The sequence below is a fragment of the Lissotriton vulgaris genome, chromosome 7 (genome assembly GCF_964263255.1).
Source record: "Lissotriton vulgaris chromosome 7, aLisVul1.2, whole genome shotgun sequence".
Classification (NCBI taxonomy): domain Eukaryota; kingdom Metazoa; phylum Chordata; class Amphibia; order Caudata; family Salamandridae; genus Lissotriton; species Lissotriton vulgaris.
Window position 1 is genome coordinate 1,738,754,115 of NC_141695.1, and position 24,929 is coordinate 1,738,779,043.

Consider the following 24,929-nt stretch of genomic DNA (forward strand, 5'->3'; position numbering starts at 1 on the left):
CGATCATATTATGATCATTCACATAAAAAGCAAAACAGCTTAGATTAGTATCTTGACGCCAGCACTCGGGATGGAATCTCCGCCCCCGGGGCGGAGATCTGCCCGAGAGATATTTCCCCCCCCGAGTGCGGAGATTCCACTCTGGGTGCGGAGAGGAATTTCCGCACTTGGGTGGAGATTCTGCCCTAGGTGCGTAAAGTCTGCCCGAGTGTGGACTCTTGACTTACCTTTGTGAATACAGAAAATTATAAACTTAGAGTTTTGGTCTAAGTTTACCTTTGTTAATCGGCCCTAAATCTAAAAGGCCTTGACATTATAGGAACACTGAACAGGAGGGTTTACATGAGAGGACCTACACTGTATCAACATTATTTACATCTCCCAGAATCCATTTCCCATTCTCATTAACTATTTCAGTGACATTATGGATTGATTGGCAGCCTGATTTAGAGTTTGAAGGCAATGGGAAATCATCTGATTTCTGTAGACCATGCGAAATGTTGCAGAGACTCTACTAATAGACTTTTATCCACCAGGAAGATGGGAGTAGACTCCACCAGTGGACGCTCTTCCAGATTTTGCACTTACTTATCAAAAAAACTCTAAGTCAGGCCATGAGTCCAGTGTGTATTGACTTAAGATAGTGTCATCATCATGAGTGTTTGCCTTAATACTAGAATTCAGGAGGCTGTGAAGTTCTGGGGGACTCAGTCACCTCAAGATTTAGCACAATGGTCCATCTTCAATTTTACTGCTACATGGAAACTTGTTGTCAAGGGAAACATTGTGAGGTGCATCCTGTGGTGAATACTGTGAGAGAAGTAGCCTTTGCTTATAAAGACGAGTCCGGAGTGTAGCCTGTGACTCCTGATTACAGGGAGAAAGCGTTAAAAGTAGTTTTAATCCAAAGGTCTATTAGGTGGCTTTTTCCACCTCATATAATTTGAATCTCCTAAAGTCAAGCTAAAATGCCTACGACTTATGCGCCTAACAAATACCCTTCCCTTGTTGACCAGCGGTGTCTGAATACTTTTATTTTCCCAATTGTTGGTGCGGGTGGATCTCTGTAGCCATTAAATATCTTGCAGGTTTTCTGTGGTAAACGTGTTCCTCACATTTTTTGTGTGTTTTCTCTGTTAGCTTGACAAGACCCCTCATCAGTTTAGCTTCTCACTGGAGCAGGACAATGAGGTGAAGGACATGAAGCCAGCCACGGTGATGGTCTACGACTACTACGAGAAAGGTGAGACCTCGAAGTCAATGAGCGAAAGCGAATGGTAGGAGCTGCTGTCCTGGTCACAGCTCTTGGTACCTTGGTCTTGGGGTTCATGAAGGCAGCAGTAAGAACAGGAAGTAAATGAAATGTAAACCAATGTTTGTTCTTTCTACTTTCAAGACCTTTCACTCCTCATAGCCCGTCAGTAGCAAACAGGAGGCAGCTGCATGACTGAGGTTGGGACAAAGGGTCAGGCGTGAGTCAAAGAGTGGTTGAAGCCACTTCTGCTAACCCTGGATCTACGTTCTTTTAAATAGTAGGAGACCATGTGAGCTTCACTCCTTTCTGGGAAGACGCGGAGTATCAGGTCCACGCCTGCCTGCAACAGTTATTGTTTTTAAAGATTGATCTCCAAAAGGGAGCTGATTCTTCAGAAACTAAAATCAGTTATTCTGATGGACAAGATATTTCTCCCTTCATGCAAGGCCTTTGAATGAATTCTCTGCCAGGGACGGCCATGTTTTAGATACCTGACCTGCCCTCCATGGCTGACCCAAGCAGGCAGATTTAGTGGTCCTTAACCCGCCCCACTTAAAAAATGGCCGCCTGTTACCACGACGCGAGAACCCTGTGGGAAAAGGCTGTTTCCGATAGTGGAGCTAGCTCAGGTTCTGCTGTCTAAACCCAGCACTTTCTCCGTCGCTATATAGTTGGGGAACCATGGGTTAGGCCTGGAAGAAGCACCCCTGATTTACGCAGGTGCTTATGCTTTACCAACCTGTAACTGTCTCCCTATGTCTTTATAAATCATCATTGTGAAATTGTGCACTGCGTTAGACAATAGATATCTCCCCAAGAATGCTTTGAAATGACTACTTCCAGCAGACGGGGAGCCCTTCAAGTAAATAATGCCTCCCATAAGGCAGGCGTTCCCACTTACCACGGGGCAGCTGTACTTACTAGGCGCTAGCTTTCCTTAGGGGAAGCAGGCCCATTTTGCTGTGTAATCCCTGCTTTGTGTTATCCCCCCCCCCTAAATTGTAATGGGGGTACATTGATTTTGTTGTGTTTGCAGGACAGTGTTGATAAATCTACCTCTACCTGAGAAATGAGACCAGCCATTAATTGAGCCTGTTCTGACCATTGTTTCTCCTTCCCTTGCAGGTGACAATGCAGTAACAGAGTACAACGCCCCCTGCAGTGCAGGTAGGTGTACTGGTGAAGAGCAGGCTCCTCTCTGCAGCAGCTTGACGAACACCCCCCCCCCCCTCAGTGGTCCTGCTCTTGACTGTTTTACTCACTCTCTCTCCTGGTTCTTCTTTCCCTTCCCTGCCCCATCTCTCCCTACCGTACTTGCTCCAGTGTCCCCATCAGCAGTTCACTGTGCACAGTGCATGTATACTTGAGCCCCCAGCAGTGTATATTAGAATCACTAGTCTTTTAGCTCTGCACATGTACACCACAGGCATATTATCAAGACAGGCGATAAAATTATCGCCGCTTTAGCGGCAGAAAACTGCTGCTAAAACTGCGCTAATGGGCTTGATAATATGTTCAATGGAATTCCAATAGAAGCCCAGGTTAGGTGTCCTGCACATCTAACCTGGATTTCTATTGGCATTTTATAATGCATATTAGCAAGCCCATTATCGCTGTTTTACCTGCAGTTTCCTGCCGCTTAAACGTCTATAATTTTAACGAGGTTCTTGCTAATATGCCCCCACGTTTCTTGGCAATGAACATTTACATGAGGTCTCTGTAAGTGCAGTTTTACAGCAGATCTAATGGCAGTGTATGTTCCACACTGGTTTCCTATCTCTACACCTGGTCTCTTGACACTGTCACTTACACCAGCTCTCTTGGTTAAGTACCTTTACAACGGGTCTCTGGCAGTGTAACTGCATCAGATGTCCTGCCAGTGTAACTGTATGGTCAGCCTCTTTCCACTGTACATTCACAGCAGGTCTCGCACCAGGGACCACAGTAGTGTACACTTCGGTCACACCTTCTGGCAAGGTGACTTTACTGCAGGTCTTTGGCCACTGTAATTGAACATCAGGTCCCCTGTCAGTGATGATGTAGAGCAGGTATCTTGGAAGTTTAAAGCTACACCAGTTCTCCCTAGTTCTCCTTGCAGTGTTAAGTTCCACCACTTCTACGGACAGTGTAAAGTTACATCCGGTGTCCAACAGTGTAAAATTACGCCAGTTGTCATGACCGTATTAAGTTGCATCTGGTTCCTGCCAGTGTAAAGTTACATCTGGTGTCCAACAGTGTAAAGTTACACCAATTCTGCTGGCAGTGTAAAGTTACATCTGGTGTCCTGGCAGTGTAAAGTTACATCTGATGTCCTGGCAGTGTAAAGTTACATCTGATGTCCTGGCAGTGTAAAGTTACATCTGGTGTCCTGGCAGTGTAAAGTTACATCTGGTGTCCTGGCAGTGTAAAGCTACACCAGTAGTGCTGCTGACAGTGTAAAGCTACACCAGTGCTGCTGGCAGTGTAAAGCTACACCAGTTCTGCTGCTGGCAGTGTAAAGCTACACCAGTTCTGTTGTTGGCAGTGTAAAGCTAAACCAGCTCTGCTACTGGCAGTGTAAAGCTACACCAGTTCTGCTAGCAGTGTAAGTTACATGCGGTATACTGGCAGTGTAAAGTTAGACTAGTTCACCTGACAGTTTAAAGTTACGTGCGGTGTTCTGGCAGCGTAAAGTTACGTGCGGTATCCTGGCAGTGTAAAGTTACGTGCGGTATCCTGGCAGTGTAAAGTTACACTAGTTCTCTTGACGGTGTAAGTTGCTACTGATGCACAGGTAGCATAACACTCACTGCAGGTCTCATGTGTGGCCTCTATGGGGTGCTGTATGTTTGAAACACAGGTGTGCTTCTTGTGCATTTTAACGACGGTTCTTTTGGCAGTAATATTTACATCATGTCATTTAGCACTGTAAGGTCACAGAAGGTTTTATGACGATGCACGCTTATACTTGGTTTCCTGTAACTGAACCTTTACATCACCTCTCCAGCAGTGCCTAGTAGCGTCTGGGAGCTAAGTTTCTGATCTGTATTTTGTCTCTCCCTTACAGGTGAATCCACGAGCAAAACCGCCGAATAGTGGACTTGGGCCTCTTCTCCTCTGGCCCCACCCGAAGCCCCAGCCTTCCTGTTGCATCACCTCACCCCCTCACCCTCTCTGTACAGTCCCCTCCCTTTCCCTTGTCTACTCGATAACATCAATCTCCCTCTCCAGTGAAACTGGAGATGATCCGAGCGGAAATCATGCACTTTGAAATAAACCAGTTTTCTCCAAAATGCTCCTGTTACTAAGTACAGTTTTTTTTTTAATTAATAGGATATTGTAGTTCTTTGCATTTTGTTCTACATTCCAGGTTATTTTTTCCTATTGCCTGCTACTATTTTGTACTTCTGTTTTACATTGTTCTTATCCTTTTAATAAAGCATTTTAAACTCAAAAAAGAAATAAACCAGTTTCGCTCTAAAAGCGTGTGTGTGGTGCCTCATGATTCTATTCGGAAGGGGATGTGTGGGGGAAGGGGATCTTGACTGTGGTAAGGTCTCTTGCACTTTTGGGCAAGGATGTGGTCTATGCACTTTAGTGAAAATTAATGAATGAATGAAAATAAACTTATATAGCGCAACTTAGCCCATCGGGCGTCAAGACGCCTAACCAAAAACATAATCCTAGGTCCGAGAGCGTGTCTTTGGGTAGGCCTCGAAGAGCCACGTCTTTAAGGATTTCTTAAAAAGTGCTAAAGAAGATTGTGTTTTTAGCTCGGAGGGGAGGGCATTCCACAGTTTAGGGGCCACAGAGAAAAAGGCCCCTCCACCCCATCTGACTCGGTTTGTCCGAGGGATGGATAGAAGGTTCTTGCTAGCAGAGCGTAAGTTTCTACTGGGGGTGTAAGGAACCAGAAGGGAAGTTATAGCTTCAGCACAGCCACCAGACAGAGCCCTGAAAACCAGGCACAAGATTTTAAAAGAAATCCTGGCCTGGATCGGGAGCCAATGCAGACTCTTCCTGGCAAGAGTGGCTGAGGAGATGTTAGGGACATCCAGGACAAATCTAGCAGCCGCGTTCTGGACGGTCTGAAGACGTTGGATAAGGCCTTTATTGATGTCTGCATAAAGCGCGTTGCAGTAATCCAGCCGTGATGCAACTAAAGCAACCACAGTCTGTTTGCGATTTTTCTAAGAATCTTAATAACTCCCCAGCAGGTGGACACAGTTCTATTGACCTGCTGTGTCATGGCAAGCGAGGTGTCGATAATCACACCCAGATTTCGGGCGGATTTTGAAGGCAGAGGACAGGCTCCAAGAGAAGCGGGCCACCAGTCGCTTGACCATGTGTCTTGATCCTTACCGAAGATCAGGACCTCGGTTTTCTCTCCGTTAAGCTTCAGTGAGTTTAAGATCATCCAATCTGAGACTGCTTGCATGCAGTTCCTGGAGCTGAACGCAGAGGTACTCACCGCGTGGGAGAGGGACACCATGATCTGGGTGTCATCGGCGTATGACACCACCTCCATCCCATGCGATATTACTAGCTTGGCAAGTGGGGCCACATAGATGTTAAAAAGGGTCGGACTCAAGGCCGACCCCTGTGGGACCCCACATTGCACAGGTGTGGCAGGGGAGAGGTACTCTCCTAGCTTGACCCTCTGCTCTCTCTGGTTAAGGAAGGAGGTCAGAAGGCTCAATGCTAGGCCCTCCACCCCCATCTCCCTCAGACGAGCTGTAAGTCGAGGGAGATAGGGTATCAAGGCTGCGGTCAGATCGAGCAGGACCAGAAATGTAGTCTGGCCTCGGTCGACCTTTGATTGGATGTTGTCTACCACTACCGTAAGAGCCGACTCGGTGCTGTGAAATTTCCGGAACCCATGCTGAGATTGATCCAGGAACCCAGACGCATCAAGGAAGGTAGTCAAATGCTGATTAAGATGGGATTCAAGCATTTTTGCTGGGGCAGGCAGCAGAAATATGGGTCGAAAATTTTTGAGGGTTTCCGGATCCAGAGTCGGATTTTTAAGTAGAGGCTTGACTATAGCCTTTTTCCAGACTGCTGGAAACAGGCCCTCAGACATGGCACGATTCATCACCTCAAGAAGAGGGGGCAGCAGAGTCTCCCTACACTCTTTCAGGACCCTCAAAGGACAAGGGTCCAGTGGAGATCCTGATTTAGTTCTATTCAAAAGCGAGTCAAGTTGATCGAGAGTAAGGGGAGGGAAGTTGGTCAGATTCTTGGAGGGATCCTTAGCCCAGCACTCTAAAGCCGGCTGAGCAGGGACAGGATGAGAACTCATTAGATCTCTCTGAACTTCAAGAGTAGAGTAGATATTAGCGATTTTAGTGAGGAAAAACTGCGAAATCTTGTCACACAGCTCTTGAGAACCTATGATGGGATCAGGAATTTGTAGAGAGCACAGAGAATCGACGATCTTAAATAGTTCCCTAGAAGAGGTAAGGGACATAGTTAGCTTAGAGAAATAGGCCTGCTTTTCTTTAATGACCCTAGTCTTATAGTCTCCAAGCAAAGACTTATATTTTTCTCTCATCTGTGGGATCCCAAGTTTTTCGCCATAGTCTCTCCTGTTTCCTGCAACTCTGCCTTTAGAGCCTAAGAGGCTCTATAAACCAGGGGGCTCAAGGTTTCCGCCTCGCTGAATAGCGATAAGAGGCAGGGGCTAAAAGATCTACTGCTCTGGAGATAGAGTTGGAGAGTTCCAGTGCAGCATCACTGGCTTCCTTCACAGAAGAGATAGTGACGTGTCGTAAGGGGGACAAGAGAGGCATTCGTGATATCCCTATAACTCCGCCTAAGTTCTTTGTTAGTGAGGCCGAGGGGCGGTGAGGAATCCAGTCTGGCTAACGCATAGCCCTCGGGGATAGCATTCAGAAGGTGAGGGCCAGAGGCTTCAGAAGCCCAGGTTTCAGTAACAAAAACCTACGAAGGGTTCCTGGCTGTAACGAAATCTTGAAATGCGATATTGTTTTTAATCAATGATCTGGCGTTGATGAGAGAGCCCCCTTCCGTATAAGCGGTAGGCGTAGTAGATGTTTTAGCCGAGGTCTGCCTTTTAGGGGGATCAGGAAGAGAGGGCTCTATATGAACAGTGTAACAGTAGCATAAAGGCGAGCAAAGAAAAGCCTCTGGGGTAAAACTATAATGGCAGGGTAGAAAGGTGGGCTTTAGTGCTACAATATCATTATAGGCATAATGCCTATAATGAAAACACCGCGTGACTCTCCAAGCACCATCGCAGGTGTTACAGAAACATAATTATTTCTGTAAATGTACACCCTGGCCTGTCCCCTGTCAGTGTATATTTACATCACACCTAGAAGTGAGGCTCCCGGCATCACATTTTCTGGCACTTTACTTTGACACTTTACAGATTGTCTATAAAACGAACTACATTCTGGGGTCCGTTGAAGGTTCAGCCAGGGCGCAGGGGTTCGAAGGGGGCAGATCCACACACTAGTGGAGGAAAGAGAACAATTATAAAGAAGCATCGTCCAAGGCAATAGTTCTAACCCGTAGCATTGTCAAAGCACACAGAGTTAGCCCATAACATAGCTGTGCAGACTTGCAGAATTTACCAGTGCTTGTGTTTTTTTTGGAGATGGCAGCTGCGCATGCTCACAAAGGTGTGGCAGTCATATTGGAATGGTTGTTTTCGTTGCTCTGAGCGCATCCATCCAGATGTAATTTGACTTGTGGAGTGGTTAATAACATCAGTATTAAAGCAAGAATATATTGATAACAAAAGTACTTTATGGCATAAATATTTTGGCCAAAATATCAATTACAAAAAGCATTGGCAAAGCCAATAGGTCTGGCCCCCTGACATCCTGGAGCAGTGGTAATTTTGTTTACATTTTTTATTTCAGGCGTATGTCCTAAAAGAAAAGAAAACTGACAGTCACCTAAATGTGGCACCACATGCTTGCAATATAATTTTACAAAAACATTACTGATGTGACTGTTTTATGAATTATCTTTTTTTTAAAAAAATGCTTTGTGTTGCCATGCATTTCACAGTTTCGTTTTGAAGGTGACAATAAGAAAGAATCACTCAGCAAATTGCCATTTAGCTGTGCACATGAAGTGCTAGAAAAAGAATGATTTTTTTTACGATAATAATATACAACACTTTGAAAGAGCTTTTTCACTGAAGAGAAACAAACTGTTTTTAAGCGGAGGTGAACAATGTGCATAAGCTTTGTGCAGTCAAAGTGGGCCGATCTACTGTGCTTTATGCTGTGATTGGTGGAAGCAACATGTAAATGACAATTCAGCAGACCAATAGATGAAACCTGCTGGACCAAAACCAGCTAACGGTATGTATATTATGTGTGAAGTTTTTGGAAAACTTTTTGGTCTCAAAGGCTAAACCTAAAGTATTGCTCCATTGGATGGAGATTTTCTATTAACTCCAGTATGGTGATATTTTTGAAAAACACTTCCTACCAATTTTTTTTGTTCAAAATGGTCCAGCAATAACGATTTGGTTGAATTGTGTCCTACTTGCCAAGTTAGTTCTGAATCCATAGTCCATTTACTGTTCTTTTGCCCGACCCATCAGTCGCTCAGTAAAAAATTGATTTTTCCGTTATGCTCCTTAGTGGGCCGGGGGCATCACTAGTGGTCTTAAGACTTTTGTGTACTGATACTAGACAACCTACTGTATTTGGTCTTGCTAGATTCTGGCATGCCCTTTGGATTAGGCGTAGAAAATTATCTAGCGGAGACACTGCGTTTTGGAAAGCCTTGTTAGACCAGATTGTTATCTAACTTTTTTTAAAAAAAATTTAGCATGTATTTGTAGGAATTCTAAGCACTTCAATTTGTGCCATAAAATTTGCAGCTTTGCACATATGCATTTTATAATTGTCCAGGGGGCCTGTAAATTTGAATTTGTACTAATGTGTTTAAGCATTTTTATTCACTATTCTATCTACATTTCAGTGTATGTTTTTTAGGAAATTGTGCTGTATACTTTTTAGGATCTGTGTGATAGTAATAAAGTTGTTGAAATTAATGAAAAACATATTTAGGGCACATTTTTTTCATCAGATCATATTTAGGCCTCAATATTCTCGTACCATTCCATGGTGCCTTCTTGTGGTGTCTTCATTGTTTGGGCAAGACCACTGACCTACTCAGTTTGACCGCACTCCCCCCGCAGCTTCACCACTGAGTGCTGAGCCCTGAGCGCACTACTGCTGGGTGTTCAAGGCCCGCCTCAACCTGCAGGCTCATGCCTGCACCTCATCCCTGGTTATCCAGTGGGAGAGGACTCTGCTCTTCAGCTGTTCTGCCTCTATTGTAAATTTTCTCTGTGCCCTCCTTTTCTCTCTTTTTCCTTCTCTTTCCTTTTTTCTCTGCTGCTTCTTCTGCTGTTCTGCCTCGCTTGCCTTCTTTCTCTGTACCCTCTTTCTCTCTCTTTCCTTTTATCCAGTGTATTCTCCCTGTCGCTCCAGCCCTTCCCTCCTCCAGTGTGTCCTTTCCGCCTCCCAGCTAACTCCCCCCTCCCCCGATCCCTACTTAATTGTGGCTGCTGTGCAGCTGCGCAGTGGATGCGTGCAGGTGATGCGCTGCAGGCACCCCAAAGGCAAGCCCGTCTGCAACCTGACCAAAACCAGTGCCAGGGACCCTGGTCCTCTGACCCGCCTCGGCTACAACTCCAGCATTCTCCATGATCTCAACCCCGGGCGCAACAACTGCCTGCTCTTGATGCCGAAAAACACCCTAGGCCATCTCTCCTGTCTTCATTGCTGCCGCAACATGACCCACCTCTGTATCCCAGCAACATCTCCCAGCCTACCGGTCTTCAACGCTCACAAACCACTCAACTGCAACCGCCTCAACATATGCTCCCTACACAAGCATGCCGTAGAAATCTTGGACTTCTTAACACCTACTCGCCCGACGTTGCCTTCCTCACAGATACCTGGAATGGATCACTGACAAAATGTCGAAGGTCAAAAAATCGACCTACAAAAATATGGGAGCAAGAATATCGATGTCAAGAATATAGACATCCTATCTACAACATGATATGTACAAAAATATCGGGGGGAAAATATCAATGTCAAAAATATAGTTTTTAAAACATTTTTTTAAGTTAAAAAAAATATGTAAAATAAACTAAATAATACTTATACATAAAAGACAGTTAAAATATTTTATGATTAAAATTAATAAGTAATATATATAATTTAATAAAACATGTATTAAACATATGCATATAATCCGTTTTAATAATTATTTTAATACATTATCAAGTATTACAAAATATTATAAATTACTAATACATCTATACACATAAAACAATAACATAAATAAAAATTAAATATTTATGTTTAACAAATAAAAAAAACTTGTAATATTTTTACAATTAATTATATACTACATTAGCTAAAATAATACAACAAATATTAAATATCAGAGGGAATAAAACTAATATTCAAATCCCAAAAAAAACAGTAGGTAAATTGTTGGATAGCATAGGGGTAAAAATTACTATTCGAACTCCAGAGAGTGCAACAGTAGGGAACGTGTTGGATAGCGTAGGGATAAAAATTACTATTCCCACTCCAGAGACAGACTCTCCTCCCTCAAGTTATCCACTGACATTTCAAGAAAGCAAGCTCATTCACCCCTGCACTCCAAGAATCCAGACACTCCTGCAGATGGCTCAAAGACGAGGAGGAACAACAAAACCTCGGAAACACCCGCCGTCTACATAGCAGCCACCACTGCACAGCGCCAGCTCAACATATCAACAAGGAAGGAATCTCTCCAAGACAGAATCCTCACCAATGCTCACAGCACCAAAGAACTCTTCTCCATCAGGTAATTCGCCAAACCCTGCAGCAAAACCGACTACCTACCCTTCCAAGATCTCTGCAACAGACCCAGCAACCTCTTCCACTATAAGATTCCAATATCTACAACAACTTTGAAAACAAAGGCTTCCTCACCACTTCAGCCCCCCCTCAATGCGACGCCACCCAACAGACCCTGGTAAAATGATCCCCTATCACGACAGAAGACACCTTGAAGACCATGAAAAGCATCCACTCTGGAAGATGTGGTGTGGGCAGGGGACCGCAGGTGTTCCAAAGAGCCACCTCCGTCATTGCACCCGAACTACGATGCACAATTAACTACTCCTTTCAGACCGCCACCTTCCGGAGTGCCACCCCCTGCCGAAGTCAACCCCCTCCTGAAGAAACCCTCGAAGAACCTGACTAACCTTAAGAACTTCAGGCCCATCCCTCTGCTCCCATTCGCAGCCAAGGTCCTCGAAAAGGCCTTCAACAGCCAGCTAGCTAACTTCATCGAAGCTAACATCCAGGACATCTCCCAATCCGGATTACGCAGCAACCACAGCACTGAGACTGCCTTACTTGCCGCCACCGATGACATCCGCTCCCTCCTCGACCTGAGCAAAACGTCAGCCCTCATCCTCCTGGACCTCTCTGCTGCGTTCGACACCATCTCCCACTGCACCCTAGACACCAGACTCCACGATGCCGGCATCCGAAGTAAGGCTCATCTGGATACGCTCCTTCCTCACCAGCAGAACTCAGCAGGTCAGACTCCCTTTTTAGGTCGAGCCTAGACGAAAGCAAAAGCGAAGCTTTTGCTGTCTACGGCTCGACAACTTATGTTATCACTCTGGGGGTAATGTGGACAGCAGACTGGCGTGCGCTTCTCCTGCCGGAGATTTGACCTCGTGGGCGCGCTTTGGCGTCTTGGCTGCTTGTAACGTGCATCGCGGTGCGCGCGCTACACTCACGCATGCGCACATACACAGCCACACGCATACACAGACACACACACACTGCATACACACATGCACCCCCCCTTAAACAGACACACGCGCACACAGACAGACGCACGCACAGACACACTCAACAGACACACGCAGACACACGCGCGTACACCCCCACTTACCGGGCTCCTCTCCCCTTAGGCATGTTCGCCCCTTTCCGATGTTCTTCACGACGGGAGCTGCCGGACCTGGTAGAGCGGGGGCTGCCCGCCGATGTTCTTCACGACGGGAGCTGCCGGACCTGGTAGAGCGGGGGCTGCATGCGCATGCGCGGCATTTCTAACCGGGGCCTGGGCTCTCAGAATGAAAGTTAGAAATGCCGCGCATGCGCGGGCAGCCCCCGCCCTCCCAGGTCTCGTCACAGAACACGTAATACACCCAGTGGATAACGCGTGAGGCAGTTTTACTACCCTAAGTTCTACGCTATGTCTAATGCTTTTTTGTTTTCTTTTCATTTCGCGGGCAAATGCTTGTTTCACTTTCCCGCCCATCTGTGCATAACACATTTTTCCCACATTTTTTCCCGTCTGTGCAGTGCTTAACATCGCATTATTTCTTGTGTAGTCTATTTTCTTTGAAAATTTACTTCTAAGCGTATTTGCACCGGATCTACCTATTAGGCTTACAATAACATTTATTAGCAGTGGTAGCACTCGACAGACTCACTTCCACGGCTTGAGACCGAAGGACTAAGTTTCAGACCCGATTATTTTTTCTCACTTCCACGGCTTGAGACAGAAGGAATAGGTTTCAGATCCGATTATTTTTTCTGGCCTTCCTATAGAGTGCCCTAACTTGTCCACATAATTATGCCTTTGACGCAACCTGTACAGCTCACTACTGGTGCACAGCAGTGTTTTACTGGGTTACATCAGCTCTTAGTAAAAATAATCTATTTGTCTGGCACTATGAGACATAGGAAGTCACCCCTTCTGAAGCCTAGAGTCAAAATGGAGGTTACCATCCTCGAGTCCATCTGAAACGATCATCTTTGGTGACCATTGCTTCATGTCCCCTCTCATGACTGGGTCTCTTGGGCTTGACTGGTTTAAAGCTGAAATGGCTTTATTTTGGCTGTCTCGCGAGTGTACAGTGCTGCCCTGTACACTTTGAGAAGACAGTAGTTCATAGCAGAATTATATGCCAGGCGAGTGGGTCAAGCCGACCTGGGGCTCATTTACACAGTTGCTGCAGAGACTCCCGGGCCGGCCACAGTATCATTCATGTGGCATCACATGACTGCGCATCAATAATGAAAGACTCTTGTGTCCAATTGCTGACAGCCTGTTGGCAGAAAGTCAGTGTATCTGAATGAGGTGGGCAGTTATGTTTCTTTAGTTTCCCGCCGTGCCCGCTTGACTGCCTGTGTTCGCCCACCAGTTTAGTTGGTGCCACAACCATACTAGCGTCGCCGGTGACCATTCAGGTGACCCGATGTCGCACAGTCATCCATTTGCTGCACAGAGCCTTCAGCATGGGATCATGATTCAAATCACTTACTCACTGGACCCCCCCACCCACACACACACACCCCACCCCCACACACACAACCCCAAACACACACAACCCCACACACACAACCCCACACACACAACCCCACACACACAACCCCCCCACACATACAACCCCCCACACACACAACCCCCCACACACACAACCCCCCACACACAACCCCCCACACACACAGCCCCACACTCACACAACCCCCCACTCACACAACCCCCCACACACACAACGCCCCACACACACAACCCCCCCACACACAACCCCCCACACACAACCCCCACGCACAAACCCCCACGCACAACCCCCCACACACATACACAACTACACACACACAAACAACCACAAGCACACACAACCACACTCAACCACACAACCACACACACAGCCCCACAACCACACACACAACCCCAAACACAACACACATAACCACACACACAACCCCAAACATAACAAACACAACCACACACACAAACCCCCCACACACAACCACACACAATCACAAACACAATCACATCCACAATCACATCCACACACAACCACAACCACACACACAACTATCTACCTATTTATCCATCCATCCATCCATCCATCTATCTATATATTTATCTATCTATCACACTCACTCTATCACCCTCACTCTATATGTCTATCTATCGCCCTCCCTCTATCTATCACCCTCCCTCTATCTACCTATCGCCCTCACTCTATCTATCGCACTCACTCTATCTATCGCATCACCACAGCATCACTCAGCACCACCACAGCATCACTCAGCGCCACCACATCATCAATCTGTGCAACTATTCAACAACAACTGGTTCAAATATGTTGTCTCAATGTTTCAAGCTTTATTACAAATGTCACAAAAAGATGTTAATATTTCACTTCTGTTCTTGGATTTTTGTCACAATAAAATACACTGAACATAATCTTCACAAAAGTTATTTACAAAAGTTTAAGCTATTGCCATTATAAATTACAATAACTTTTATTTAAGTATTAATTATTTAAAAAAATTAAAAGCCATTGTTATTTGTAATATCAATACATCAAAGTAAAGTAAATACAACACATATTGCATTACAAATGCTATAGGTGTCACATTTGCGAAAGTTATAACTATTGGCATTGTAAATGACAAAGCTATTAATTTCGCTGTTTTCAAAACCAACACATAAATACAAAAATTGTCATTTACAATACCAATAGCTCAAACTTTCCTAATGCGAGACCTATTGCATTGCAAATGCTTGTTACCTCTTGGAACCGACCGAGACCAACTGTGGTGTGCCCCAGGTCTCCTCTCTCAGCCCAACCCTCCACAATGTCTACATGCTCTCCTCGCAACCATTGTCAGGAACCACAGGCTTAACAGTGTCTCCTACGCCGATGACACCTAGTTGATTCTCTCCCTTAACATGAACCCAACATCACCAAACACATCTTGCAAGAAGGGATGAAAACTGTCGCCACTTGGATGAAGAACAGCTGCCTGAAACTCAACTGCAAGAAAACAGAAGTCCTCATCCTTGGCTCCTCCCCCCTCAGATTGGGATGACTCCTGGTGGCCCCCCACCCGGAGGGACCACGCACGAAACCTCGGTATCGTAATAGACTCATAGCTCACAATGAACTGCTAGATCAACACTGTATCCTCGTCCTGCTTCAATACCCTCTGCATGCTGCAAAAGATGTTCAGATGGATCCCACCCAAATCCATAAAAACTGTCACTCAAACGCTCGTCTGCAGCAGACTGGATTACAACAATGCTCTCTATGCCAGAATCAACAGGAAACCACCCCAATCCTCCCATTCTTTTGTTCTGCACCTTAAGTGTATTCCACCCACCTTCTCTCTTCAGTTTATCCATGTTTTCCATCCTGGTGGGTGTGCTATCTGTGTCCCTGGGATAGACCCCATGGATCTTTTTTTCCCCAAGTTGCTTTTTATTGATTATTATTAATAGAACAAAAGAAGAATCAATCAGGGTCATGCCTAAAAAAGGAAACATTACATTTCATTGCTGTACTCCATGGGTCCGATTCACAAAGGTAAAGTGGGGCATATGTACAAGCCTGTTTCGCCACCATGTTGTCACTTCTGACGTTGTGGTGGCGATAGGGGCTGCGCCTTATGTACAATGCTGCTTTAAGCCACTTAGCGTGGCTTAATGCTGCCTTGTACATAAGGCCCCATTCACGCTATGGTTAGCGTGAAAGGGGCATTATGGTGGGCGTTTCACTGCAACAACCATTCATTTTGACGCTGCCCCCTATGTACAAGGGTGGCGCACATAGGAGGCAGCGCCAAAATTAAGAGCAGGTAAATTCTGGTCTTAAGTCGGCGAAACGAGGAGAAATGCGTTATTTCTCCTTGTTTTTTCATGTGTGCTGCCTTGTGATGTACACATAGAAAAAGCAAATTGCCATGGCTTGTTTATGTCCAGGAAGGTGTCCATTCCTGTACATAAACAATATATATTTTTTTAATGCAATTTTGTCACTTTCATGTGTGCTGCATGATGCAGCACACATGAAAGTGACAGGATGGCATATTAGGATTGTTTATTTGCATTTCCTCCCTTGTCGTTGCACTAGGAAAACAATTTAGTAGACAAAGTTGCATCACAAAGACACATTTGCATGTCAGTAGAATACCTCCTGCATCATCAGCTGACGCCTCTCTTTAGATGTAGAAAGAAAGGGTATGCTGTTCCTAAAGTGGAGTAGGACACAGAGGGGGAAATACGTCTAACTACCTCGTGGGGGTAACCCTCAGAGGTGGGAAGGGGAGGGGAATTTCTCCTTTCGGAACTAGGGCCCTCAAACACCCAGCCAGCTAGGTGTCATGCTTCATCATTGGGCCTGCTCTTCGTCGGGTCGGCGCTGCAATACCCGACGGGCACCCAATGAGGGGCTCTTTTGCAGAGATCTTTTGTTCCTGCCGTTCGGAGCTGTATGAGTGAGGGGCCGAACTCGTGTAGATGTAGAGCAGGGGTGAGAACATTGATTAAAACAGGTCAGTTAATCCTATAGTAATTTTATTCTGGTAGGTAATCTGCCTGATTAAAAACTGTTGAGTAGGGGATGTCTAGGGACTTGGGGCCTCATTTATGAGAAATGACGCATCGCTGCGTGAAAGCAGCGATGTGTCACTTCTCAGTGCGCACTCCTTGCGACATACCTGATGCTTCATATTTAATGTATGGCGCATCATGTCGCAAGGAGTTAGATACGTCAGTATTTCTGATTTATCTGTAAGCGAAAAAGTGCCGCATTGCTGGAGTGTCACAAAAGTGACGCAACTCCAGCAATGTGTAAAAGGGCCTGCGTCAGTCTTATGCCTGCTGTGAGGCAGGCGCAAGATTTTGGTGCAACAGCGTCCTAGAAGTGACGCAGTGAAATCTCATAGATTTCATTGCGTCACTTCTACGAGACTTTTTGCGGTGTAACCCCCCCCCCCCTGCATACATTATACTTGACGCAAGTATAATGTAGCGCAGGGGTTTACAAATTGACGCATCTGCTTAGATGCGTCACTTTGTAAATAGTGCACAACAGGAGGCATGTTTTACGCCGCCGATGCGTCACAAAAAGTGACGCATTAGCAGCGCAAAACTGGAGCAAGGCCTCATAAATGAGGCCCCATGTGTCTAGATGTAAGACCACTACTCTCAATAGGTTAACATGTTTCTTGCCTTGGGAGTCAGGAGGATCTGCAGCAATTCTTCAGGACCAGAGTGAAAATAAAAATATCAGCACACCTTGGTGAGGTGAAACGTACCTCCCACGTCGCAACACTCTAGGGGCCCGATGTAGGTAGGCCGTTACCGATCGGTAACGGCCGAAAATACCGATTTTCGGCCCTTACCGATCGGTATCCAGCCATCGAGATGTAGGGCAATGAAAATCATCCAAATCGGTAAATATACCGATTCGGAATGGCTACCGAATCGGACATAATCCGATTCGGAAATACCCCGAATCGGTAACAGAAGGAATCGGTAACATACCGATTCGATAAAAATACCGAATCGGTACATGTACCAAATCGGTAGTGACACCGAATCGGAAAAAATACCGATTCGGTCCATGTATCGAATCGGTAGAGACAGCGAATCGGAAAAATTCCGAATCGGTTAACCTACCGATTCGGTAGAGTAACCGAATCGGTAAATCTCCGAATCGGACAGAGAGAGAGATGTAGGGAAGCACAGAAATACCGATTTTGGCTCAAAATCGGTATTTCAAAATCGGTATTTACCATGGATTACAATCAGGTGGTAACCAACTCCAACCTATAAAAATTGACCCAAAATGCATTGCAACTTGCAGGATGGCTGCTTTTTATGTCATTGCAAGGCGGCTACGGCTACAGCAGGAAGGAGAGAGGGAATGGCAAAGAGAGGAACAGATCTACAGACAGAGGATCACCCTGTTCATGCTCACAGAGGCAGAGATCCTACAGAGGTACAGGCTGGACTCAGACACCATTCTGGAGCTCATCAGGGACCTCAAACCACTGTTGGACCACCCCACCCCAAGGGCACACGCCATCCCAGCGCACGTGCAGGTGCTATGCAGCCTACACCTGCTTGCGTCTGGCAGCTATCAAAGTGGAGTAGCTGCGGTAGGAGGGGTGACCCAGAGCAGCCTGTCAAGGTTTTTCCACAAATTCCTTGACGCCATGATACACAGGATGGACCAATACATCTCTTTCCCTGCAACCCACGCAGAACTGGTACAAACAAAAGCTGACTTTTACCAGATGGCACAATTCCCCCAAATCATCGGCTGTATAGATGGCACGCACATTCCGATTTGCCCCCCTGCTGACACAGAATACATATACCGCAATAGGAAGTCTACTCACACCATCAATGTTCAGGTGATCTGCAATGCGAAGTGCACCATCACAGACCTGGTTGCAAAATTCCCAGGGAGTACCCACGACTCCTACATTTTTCAACAGAGCGGCATCTATGCACGGCTGACGGCAGGCGAATTTGGTGAAGGATACCTCCTAGGTGAGACACATCATCAGACCCCCATAACACAAAGTAGCTAAGTGAAATACATGTATGCATGTGAGTAATGTTACCCCTTTTCCTTCTAGGCGACAGTGCATATGCCCTCCGCTCATTCATACTCACCCCCTACCTCAACCCCTCTACACCCAGCCAAAGGAAGTATAACCGGGCCCACAAAAGCACAAGGAATGTAGTTGAACGGACCTTTGGCATCTGGAAAAGCAGATTCAGATGCTTGCACAAGAGTGGAGGTGCAAGGCAGTATACCTCCATCACCTGCTGCAAGATCATAGCTGTCTGTGCAATGTTGCACAACCTTGCGGTGAAGAAGGGCACTGAGGTGGAGTTGTCAGACTACGAGGACCATGACGACGACGTTGCTGTGCCACAAACACAACCTACTGGGGTGTCTACGCCAAGTGATGGCAGATACAGACATGAGGAGATTACAGAAAACTATTGTGAGTACAGATGCACAGACAGGTCAATGGATGTTAGGAAAATAAATATTTAATAATGTTGCAACAACGTTACTGCACTGATGTGCAACAAAAGAAAATGTAAACAAAAAGTTGTTAAATGTCAATTGTTCGGGTTGCCTCACCCGCCCTGGCAAGCTTATTTTTTGCTGCGCTTAGCAGCCCCACTGGGATGAGCCTCTCCCCCTTCCGCATGTCCAGCAGCCTCAGCAGAGCGCCTGCTGCTCCGGCGCGGCTCTGACACTGCGCTGGCCGGGCTGCTGCGGCTGCTGCGGCTGCTGCTGTCCCCAGCCTCGCCCAGGTCCAGGGCTGGATTGCCAACAGTGTTTGAAATTATAAGTGCCTCCATGGCGGTCGTAATGCGGGCCATGCCCCTAGTGACCTCAGCCGTGTTCTGGGTCAGGCTGGCCTCCATATTTGCCCCACGTTGGCATAGCTGGGCGGTAGCAGCAGCAAGGTGGTTGATTGACCTATTATGCATCCGTGCATCCCTGCGGCGAGAGTGCTCGTGGTCATCAAGTTTGGTACAGAGCTGCGTGATGGCAGTGGTCATCCGGCCAAGACCTGTAGCAATTTCCTTATTGCTGTCTACAAATGTCTTAAACCCCTGCGCCATCTCTCCCATCTGCAGGTTATGCAGCCGCAACTGGCGCTGGCAGGCCAAGAAGGATTTCGCCTGCATGCGCTGGATCTTTACCATGCTGCCCTCCAGCCCCTGAAACACGCTGCCCTCCCGTGCTGGAAGAGCACTGCTGGATGTTGTTCGCCTCCGGGGATTGCTGCTGCCCTGCTGTGTGGGCTGGGGTGCCACAGGTGTAACTGTGTTGCTAGCTGGGGCCTGACCCGCTGCTCCCTCGATGGGGTTCAATGGAGCTACAATAATACTCGTGGCAGGAGATGTGGCAGGTGCAGGGTGGCTCTGTGGTGGAGAGTTATCTGGGGAGAACTGCAATGGGGGCGTGCCGGATAGTCGGGGGAGTGTAGAAATGTGAGGGAATGTCCTAGGTCCTCCTCATTTTCCAGGGCACTGGTGTTCTCATCCGCCTCCTCCTCCTGTGCTGCTTGACTGGTGCTTGGCCCTGCCACCGCACTGGCAGATGGTGCTGGTGCTGGTGCTTGACTATCTCCTGCTCCTCCGCCTGATGGTGCCCCTAGGTATAAAGAAGCATTTGTGAATTGAGTGCTGATGTATTACAGTCACTACAATTAAAGCATTGCACATATCATTTCAAATACTTTGATTCCGTTTCACAGTTCTTTTAATTATGCTTCTGCACTGGCATTTGTGCCTAGTTCTGCTGACTACATTTACCATGATGCATTTCTCATGTCTGTTGGAAGCAGTACTGGGCTGGGGTTTGGCTGTGCATTGGGTCTAAAGGGGAGGTGTCTGGTAGGGTGTGTCATGATGCACATGCTTCTTACCTTTAGCTGTAGCTCTGGCTGAGCTATCCAGGTCCCCAACTCCAACCACACTCTCCCTCTCGATGGTAGTCGCCACTAGTTCCTCCAGGTCAGTGAGGGGAGGCGCCGGGTTCCTGCCTCCACCAGTAAGTCCGGCTTGCCTCTGCAGCTCTGCCATTTTGCGCTTTGTGAGGCTGCGGATATCATAGAACCTCTTCTTGAGGTCGTCAAGGCTCCTGGGGGTGACACCGACAGCGTTGACTTTCTCCCCTATGTCGCTCCACAGACTCCTCTTCGTGCTCTCAGGTACAGTGAGGGACAGCCTCCCAAACAGCTGCCTGTGTACCCTCACCACCTCCTCCACCAACACTTGCAGCTCCATGGTGCTGAATTTTGGTTTCCTCTTGTGCCCAGCCTTCTGGCTCTCAGTGCTGCTAGCCATGTTTCACAGTGCTCTGGATCCTTCTTCCACTGCTGCTCACTGTGAATGCTCAGCTCAGGCTGCCTCTCCAGAAAGTTCTTAATGAGCTGCACCTGCCTGGGTAGCCACTCCCTGCTAGGGTGGGGGAGGGTGGTTCCACCTCATTGGCTGTTGTCTTTGGTTTCAGTTTGACTTGCTTGCCGAATCGGCATTCACCGATTCGGTATTTACCGAATCGGATTTTACCGATTCGGTAAATACCGATTCGGTATTTACAATGCGTTCCTATGGGCCTTTTGGCCATGGGGGTGTATTGCGATTACTGATTCGGTATTTGCCGAATTGGTTGTAGCCGATTCGGTAAATTCCGATTCGGTGAATGCCGATTCGGTACGTATCGAATCACAATACCGATTCCTACCGAATAGGTATTTTTCCGATTTTTTTTTATCTACATCTCGTTTTCCGATTTCAAAATACCGATTCGGTGCGATTCGGTATTTTAAAATCGGAAAATGCGTATTACCTACATCGGGCCCTAGGTCAATACCTATGAGTTTGAGGAACCTACATGCTTTTTAGGATATGCCTCATCAGTATCCGGCAGGACCATAGACACTACACTTTAGCGTCCAGCAATCCTTGGAATTCGCGTCTTGTGACCTACCCCTGTCGCCAGAACTGGGTGGTCAGACGCCTTCAGGGTGCTCCATTGAGTGAGTCGAACACAGAGGCTGCGTGATACCTTGTTCATTGCTGGTATTACACCTTTGATGTAGTCCTATAGAGGTCTAGTGCCTGAAATGGCCAGGCATCAAATGGCAGCTGTCAGGCGCCCCAAGAAATGTACCAGAATTATATTTATAGACATGAAAAACAAAACCATTTGTAATCAACAAGCCCTTTTATTAATCTTTCATTGAAGGCTTTTCACACCAACCATTTTATCTATTCAATCATCACAGACACCATGAATGACATGTCCTCAAGTCCTGTAATTTTCAAGCTGAATTATATTGTATACATCTGTCCTCCTTCTCCTATGAGCCTTCCAGCAGTGCCTGAGCTGTGCCCTACTATCTTCACTACTAGACCAGTCCTCATTTAGTAATGTACTCTATCATTCATATAGGGCTTACTACACCTGCGCAGGGCACTAAACAGATATCCTACATGGCTAGTATGCTACACCTTGTAGGGTGAGTTGTTAAAAGGGTGTTGTCTTTGTTTTGAACCTATGTGGGCAATGTTTCCATGTTGTTTTTAATGACCACCCAGTTGCAGTTATTGAACAATGCAGCACATAGCGGTGTGGACGGATGAAGAAGTGTCAGAGATACAATAATGTATTCACTAAGCTGGCAGCTTTCATCAGCTTTGTTGATCTGATTTTAGTTTAAAATCTTGTAAAAGGAGATGCATAGTTTGGCTTAAGCCTGCACACTCTAACTGTGAATAAAATCCCACACTAGCCATGACAATAAAAGCCAAGGGTGCATCCTACTAGTCAAGGCAAGTGAACATCTGAAAGTAAATAGGTATGAAACAACAAGTTGACAAACATGGACTGGAAGGACAACTGGGGGTTGACTGTGTGTGCACTGTTAATGTGTTTCATATGATGTGCGGAAAAACAATACAAATATATATTTTTTTAAACATTTCACTAACATATTGGAGGTAGGCCAAATAACCTGGGATATCCTAGAATATTCCATGAAAGTGTACATATAAGGGAAACAGAAGGTACAATTACAATTAGTGATATTTAAGGCAGAAGTTAGTTATCACAAACATGTAATTACATTTTCTGTTGGAAGACTTGTGAAACCAACAAGCATTGGCAAAGCCAATCGGTCTCACTTATGCAAGAGCTATTGAATTATTGACCAATATGTTATAGCAATGTTGGAATAGCAGCTGTTCAGCCTGGCTAAAAGTTAGCAAGGTAAAGGAGAGTAGTGTGGAGTGTTATAAAGGGAGTAGAGTGGCATGTTATGGAGTGGCGTGGAGGCGCATACAGTGGAGCTGCATGGAGAGGAGTGAAGTGGAGTATCATGGAGAAGCGTAAGTGTCGTGGAGGGAGTCAAATGTGATAGCATGGAAGGGCGTACAGTTGATTGGCATAGAATGGATCACAGTGTCAGAGTTGAGTAGAGTGCCATAAAGTGTTGTGGAGGTTTCAAAATTTTGCAGATGCTGCATAAAACGCTGCATGAGAGGAACCCAACACACAGGACTCTTAAGGGCCACATCCTACATAGGATTAAAGTATTTTTACTCCAGTTCCATAAGGAGATGTATAGAGACAACTGTACTTGCCACTACGTACACACAGAATAAAGAAAAATGTATGGGACAAAACGTGTTGGCTATGGCTACAGAGAGAAGAAGTGTACTATGCTTGGGACCATAGAACATCAGTAGATAGGGACTAGGGGGCAGATGTATGAAGCTCAAATGGGTTCACAAACGCCAAAATTCGCAGAATTTCGGCGTTTGCAAACTCATTTTTGCTAAATGTTATGTATGTAGCAAATTTGAGGGCAAAATAAGGAATCGCAAGTTTGTGATTCATTATTTTGCGATTGCAATTAGGGAATCACAAATGTTGCGATTCCTTAAATGCAATGTATCAGGCACCGAAGTTGTGCGCTTTCTCATTAAGAAATCGCAAATTACCACCAACTTGAAGTTGGTGGTAATTTGCGATTTCTTTCACAAAAGCACTTTTTTGCATTTGTTAAGGTGCCATGTGGCGCACATAGATGCCCTTGGGGCATGTATGTGCGCCATATGCCCACACATGTGAATTTCAGGGGTGCATCAGGGTGTCCTCATGACACCCTTGAAATTATTCTCAATTTGCGATTCTCAAATTGTGAATCGCAAATTGAGAATAACTTCACATTCATTCCTATGGGCCTCCTGGCCCATAGAAATTAATGGGAAATGATTCCTTAATTGTGATTCGCATTTTGCTAATCGCAATTAAGGAATTTTAAGAAATCGCAAAAAAAAATGCGATTTTCTACATGCATACCAGTTTGCAAATCTCAAATAGCGATTTCTAAAAAAATCGCTATTGGAGATTCGCAAATCTCTATGTTGATACATCTGCCAACCTGCCAGAGTCCGACTAGCTATAGTATCTCACTTGCCCTCCTACTCATACCCAGAGAGATAAGCGAATGGACACCCCTGAACACAAACCTCCAGACCCTCTCAGGGCTAGTGGTGACAGGACACCTCCTTTTGTTCTCATACTTGTACTCCTCCACAATAAGATATAGCAGGGACATGAACAAAATTTATATTATTTATTAAAACTATTGTGCTCTAAAATGCAGTATAGGTGCCACAATCAGAAAACAACTGGCAAGCAAAAATACCATCAGCATAGTCAGAATAATGTATATTATGAAAAGCTGTGTCAAATTATAAGACAGGTTAGCCCAACAACCCTTCTCCTTCTACAGCAGCAAAATGATTATATAACAAAAGATCTCTAGCGGCCCCTACTTTAGCGTACACAGGTGGACGTTCTACAACACAGATGAAGCCATAATTATCTCTCAGAGAATCTCTCTGTGTGATACATTACTGTGCGTACCTATATGACAAGGCGTTCATGCTCATAAACAGCAGCTGCATTCTTGTGTTGTGTCTAGATGCTTGTGCCTGAGGAAAACGAAATAACAAGGGACATTGTTGTTTGACCTTAACTGCAGTGTTTAGACTAAATCCCAGGAAAGAACAGAATGAGAAAACAATTGCCAGTTCTGTGTGAAAATACAACGTGGCACAAAAGCAAACATGTTTATATAGTAACTTGTGCGAAGCAAATGCGGCCTGTGATGAGCACAGTTAGGCTAACATAGGGAAAACTACGATGGGCCATATACCTCCCCTTGGTCAGAAAGGAAGCATGTAAAGAGATCTGAAGATAAACAAATTCAAAGCAATTACCAAGAGTTACTCGATTTTGGAAACTAACAAACTGCAATTTGAA

General features: G+C 45.8%; 1 protein-coding gene and 1 long non-coding RNA gene across 2 annotated transcripts in view; one reads left to right on the top strand and one right to left on the bottom strand.

The window, feature by feature from the left end:
• The window catches only part of LOC147706528 (alpha-2-macroglobulin-like protein 1), a 268,374-nt gene extending 263,821 nt beyond the window's left edge, over window positions 1-4,553 (top strand). The window contains exons 34-36 of the mRNA XM_086932997.1: window positions 1,141-1,243; window positions 2,381-2,422; window positions 4,302-4,553. Of these exons, the coding sequence (XP_086789123.1) occupies window positions 1,141-1,243; window positions 2,381-2,422; window positions 4,302-4,330 (174 nt within the window). The 3' untranslated portion in view covers window positions 4,331-4,553. The remainder of the gene's footprint in view (window positions 1-1,140; window positions 1,244-2,380; window positions 2,423-4,301) is intronic.
• The window catches only part of LOC147706529 (uncharacterized), a 137,676-nt gene that overhangs the window by 108,879 nt on the left and 3,868 nt on the right, over window positions 1-24,929 (bottom strand). The window lies entirely within an intron of this gene.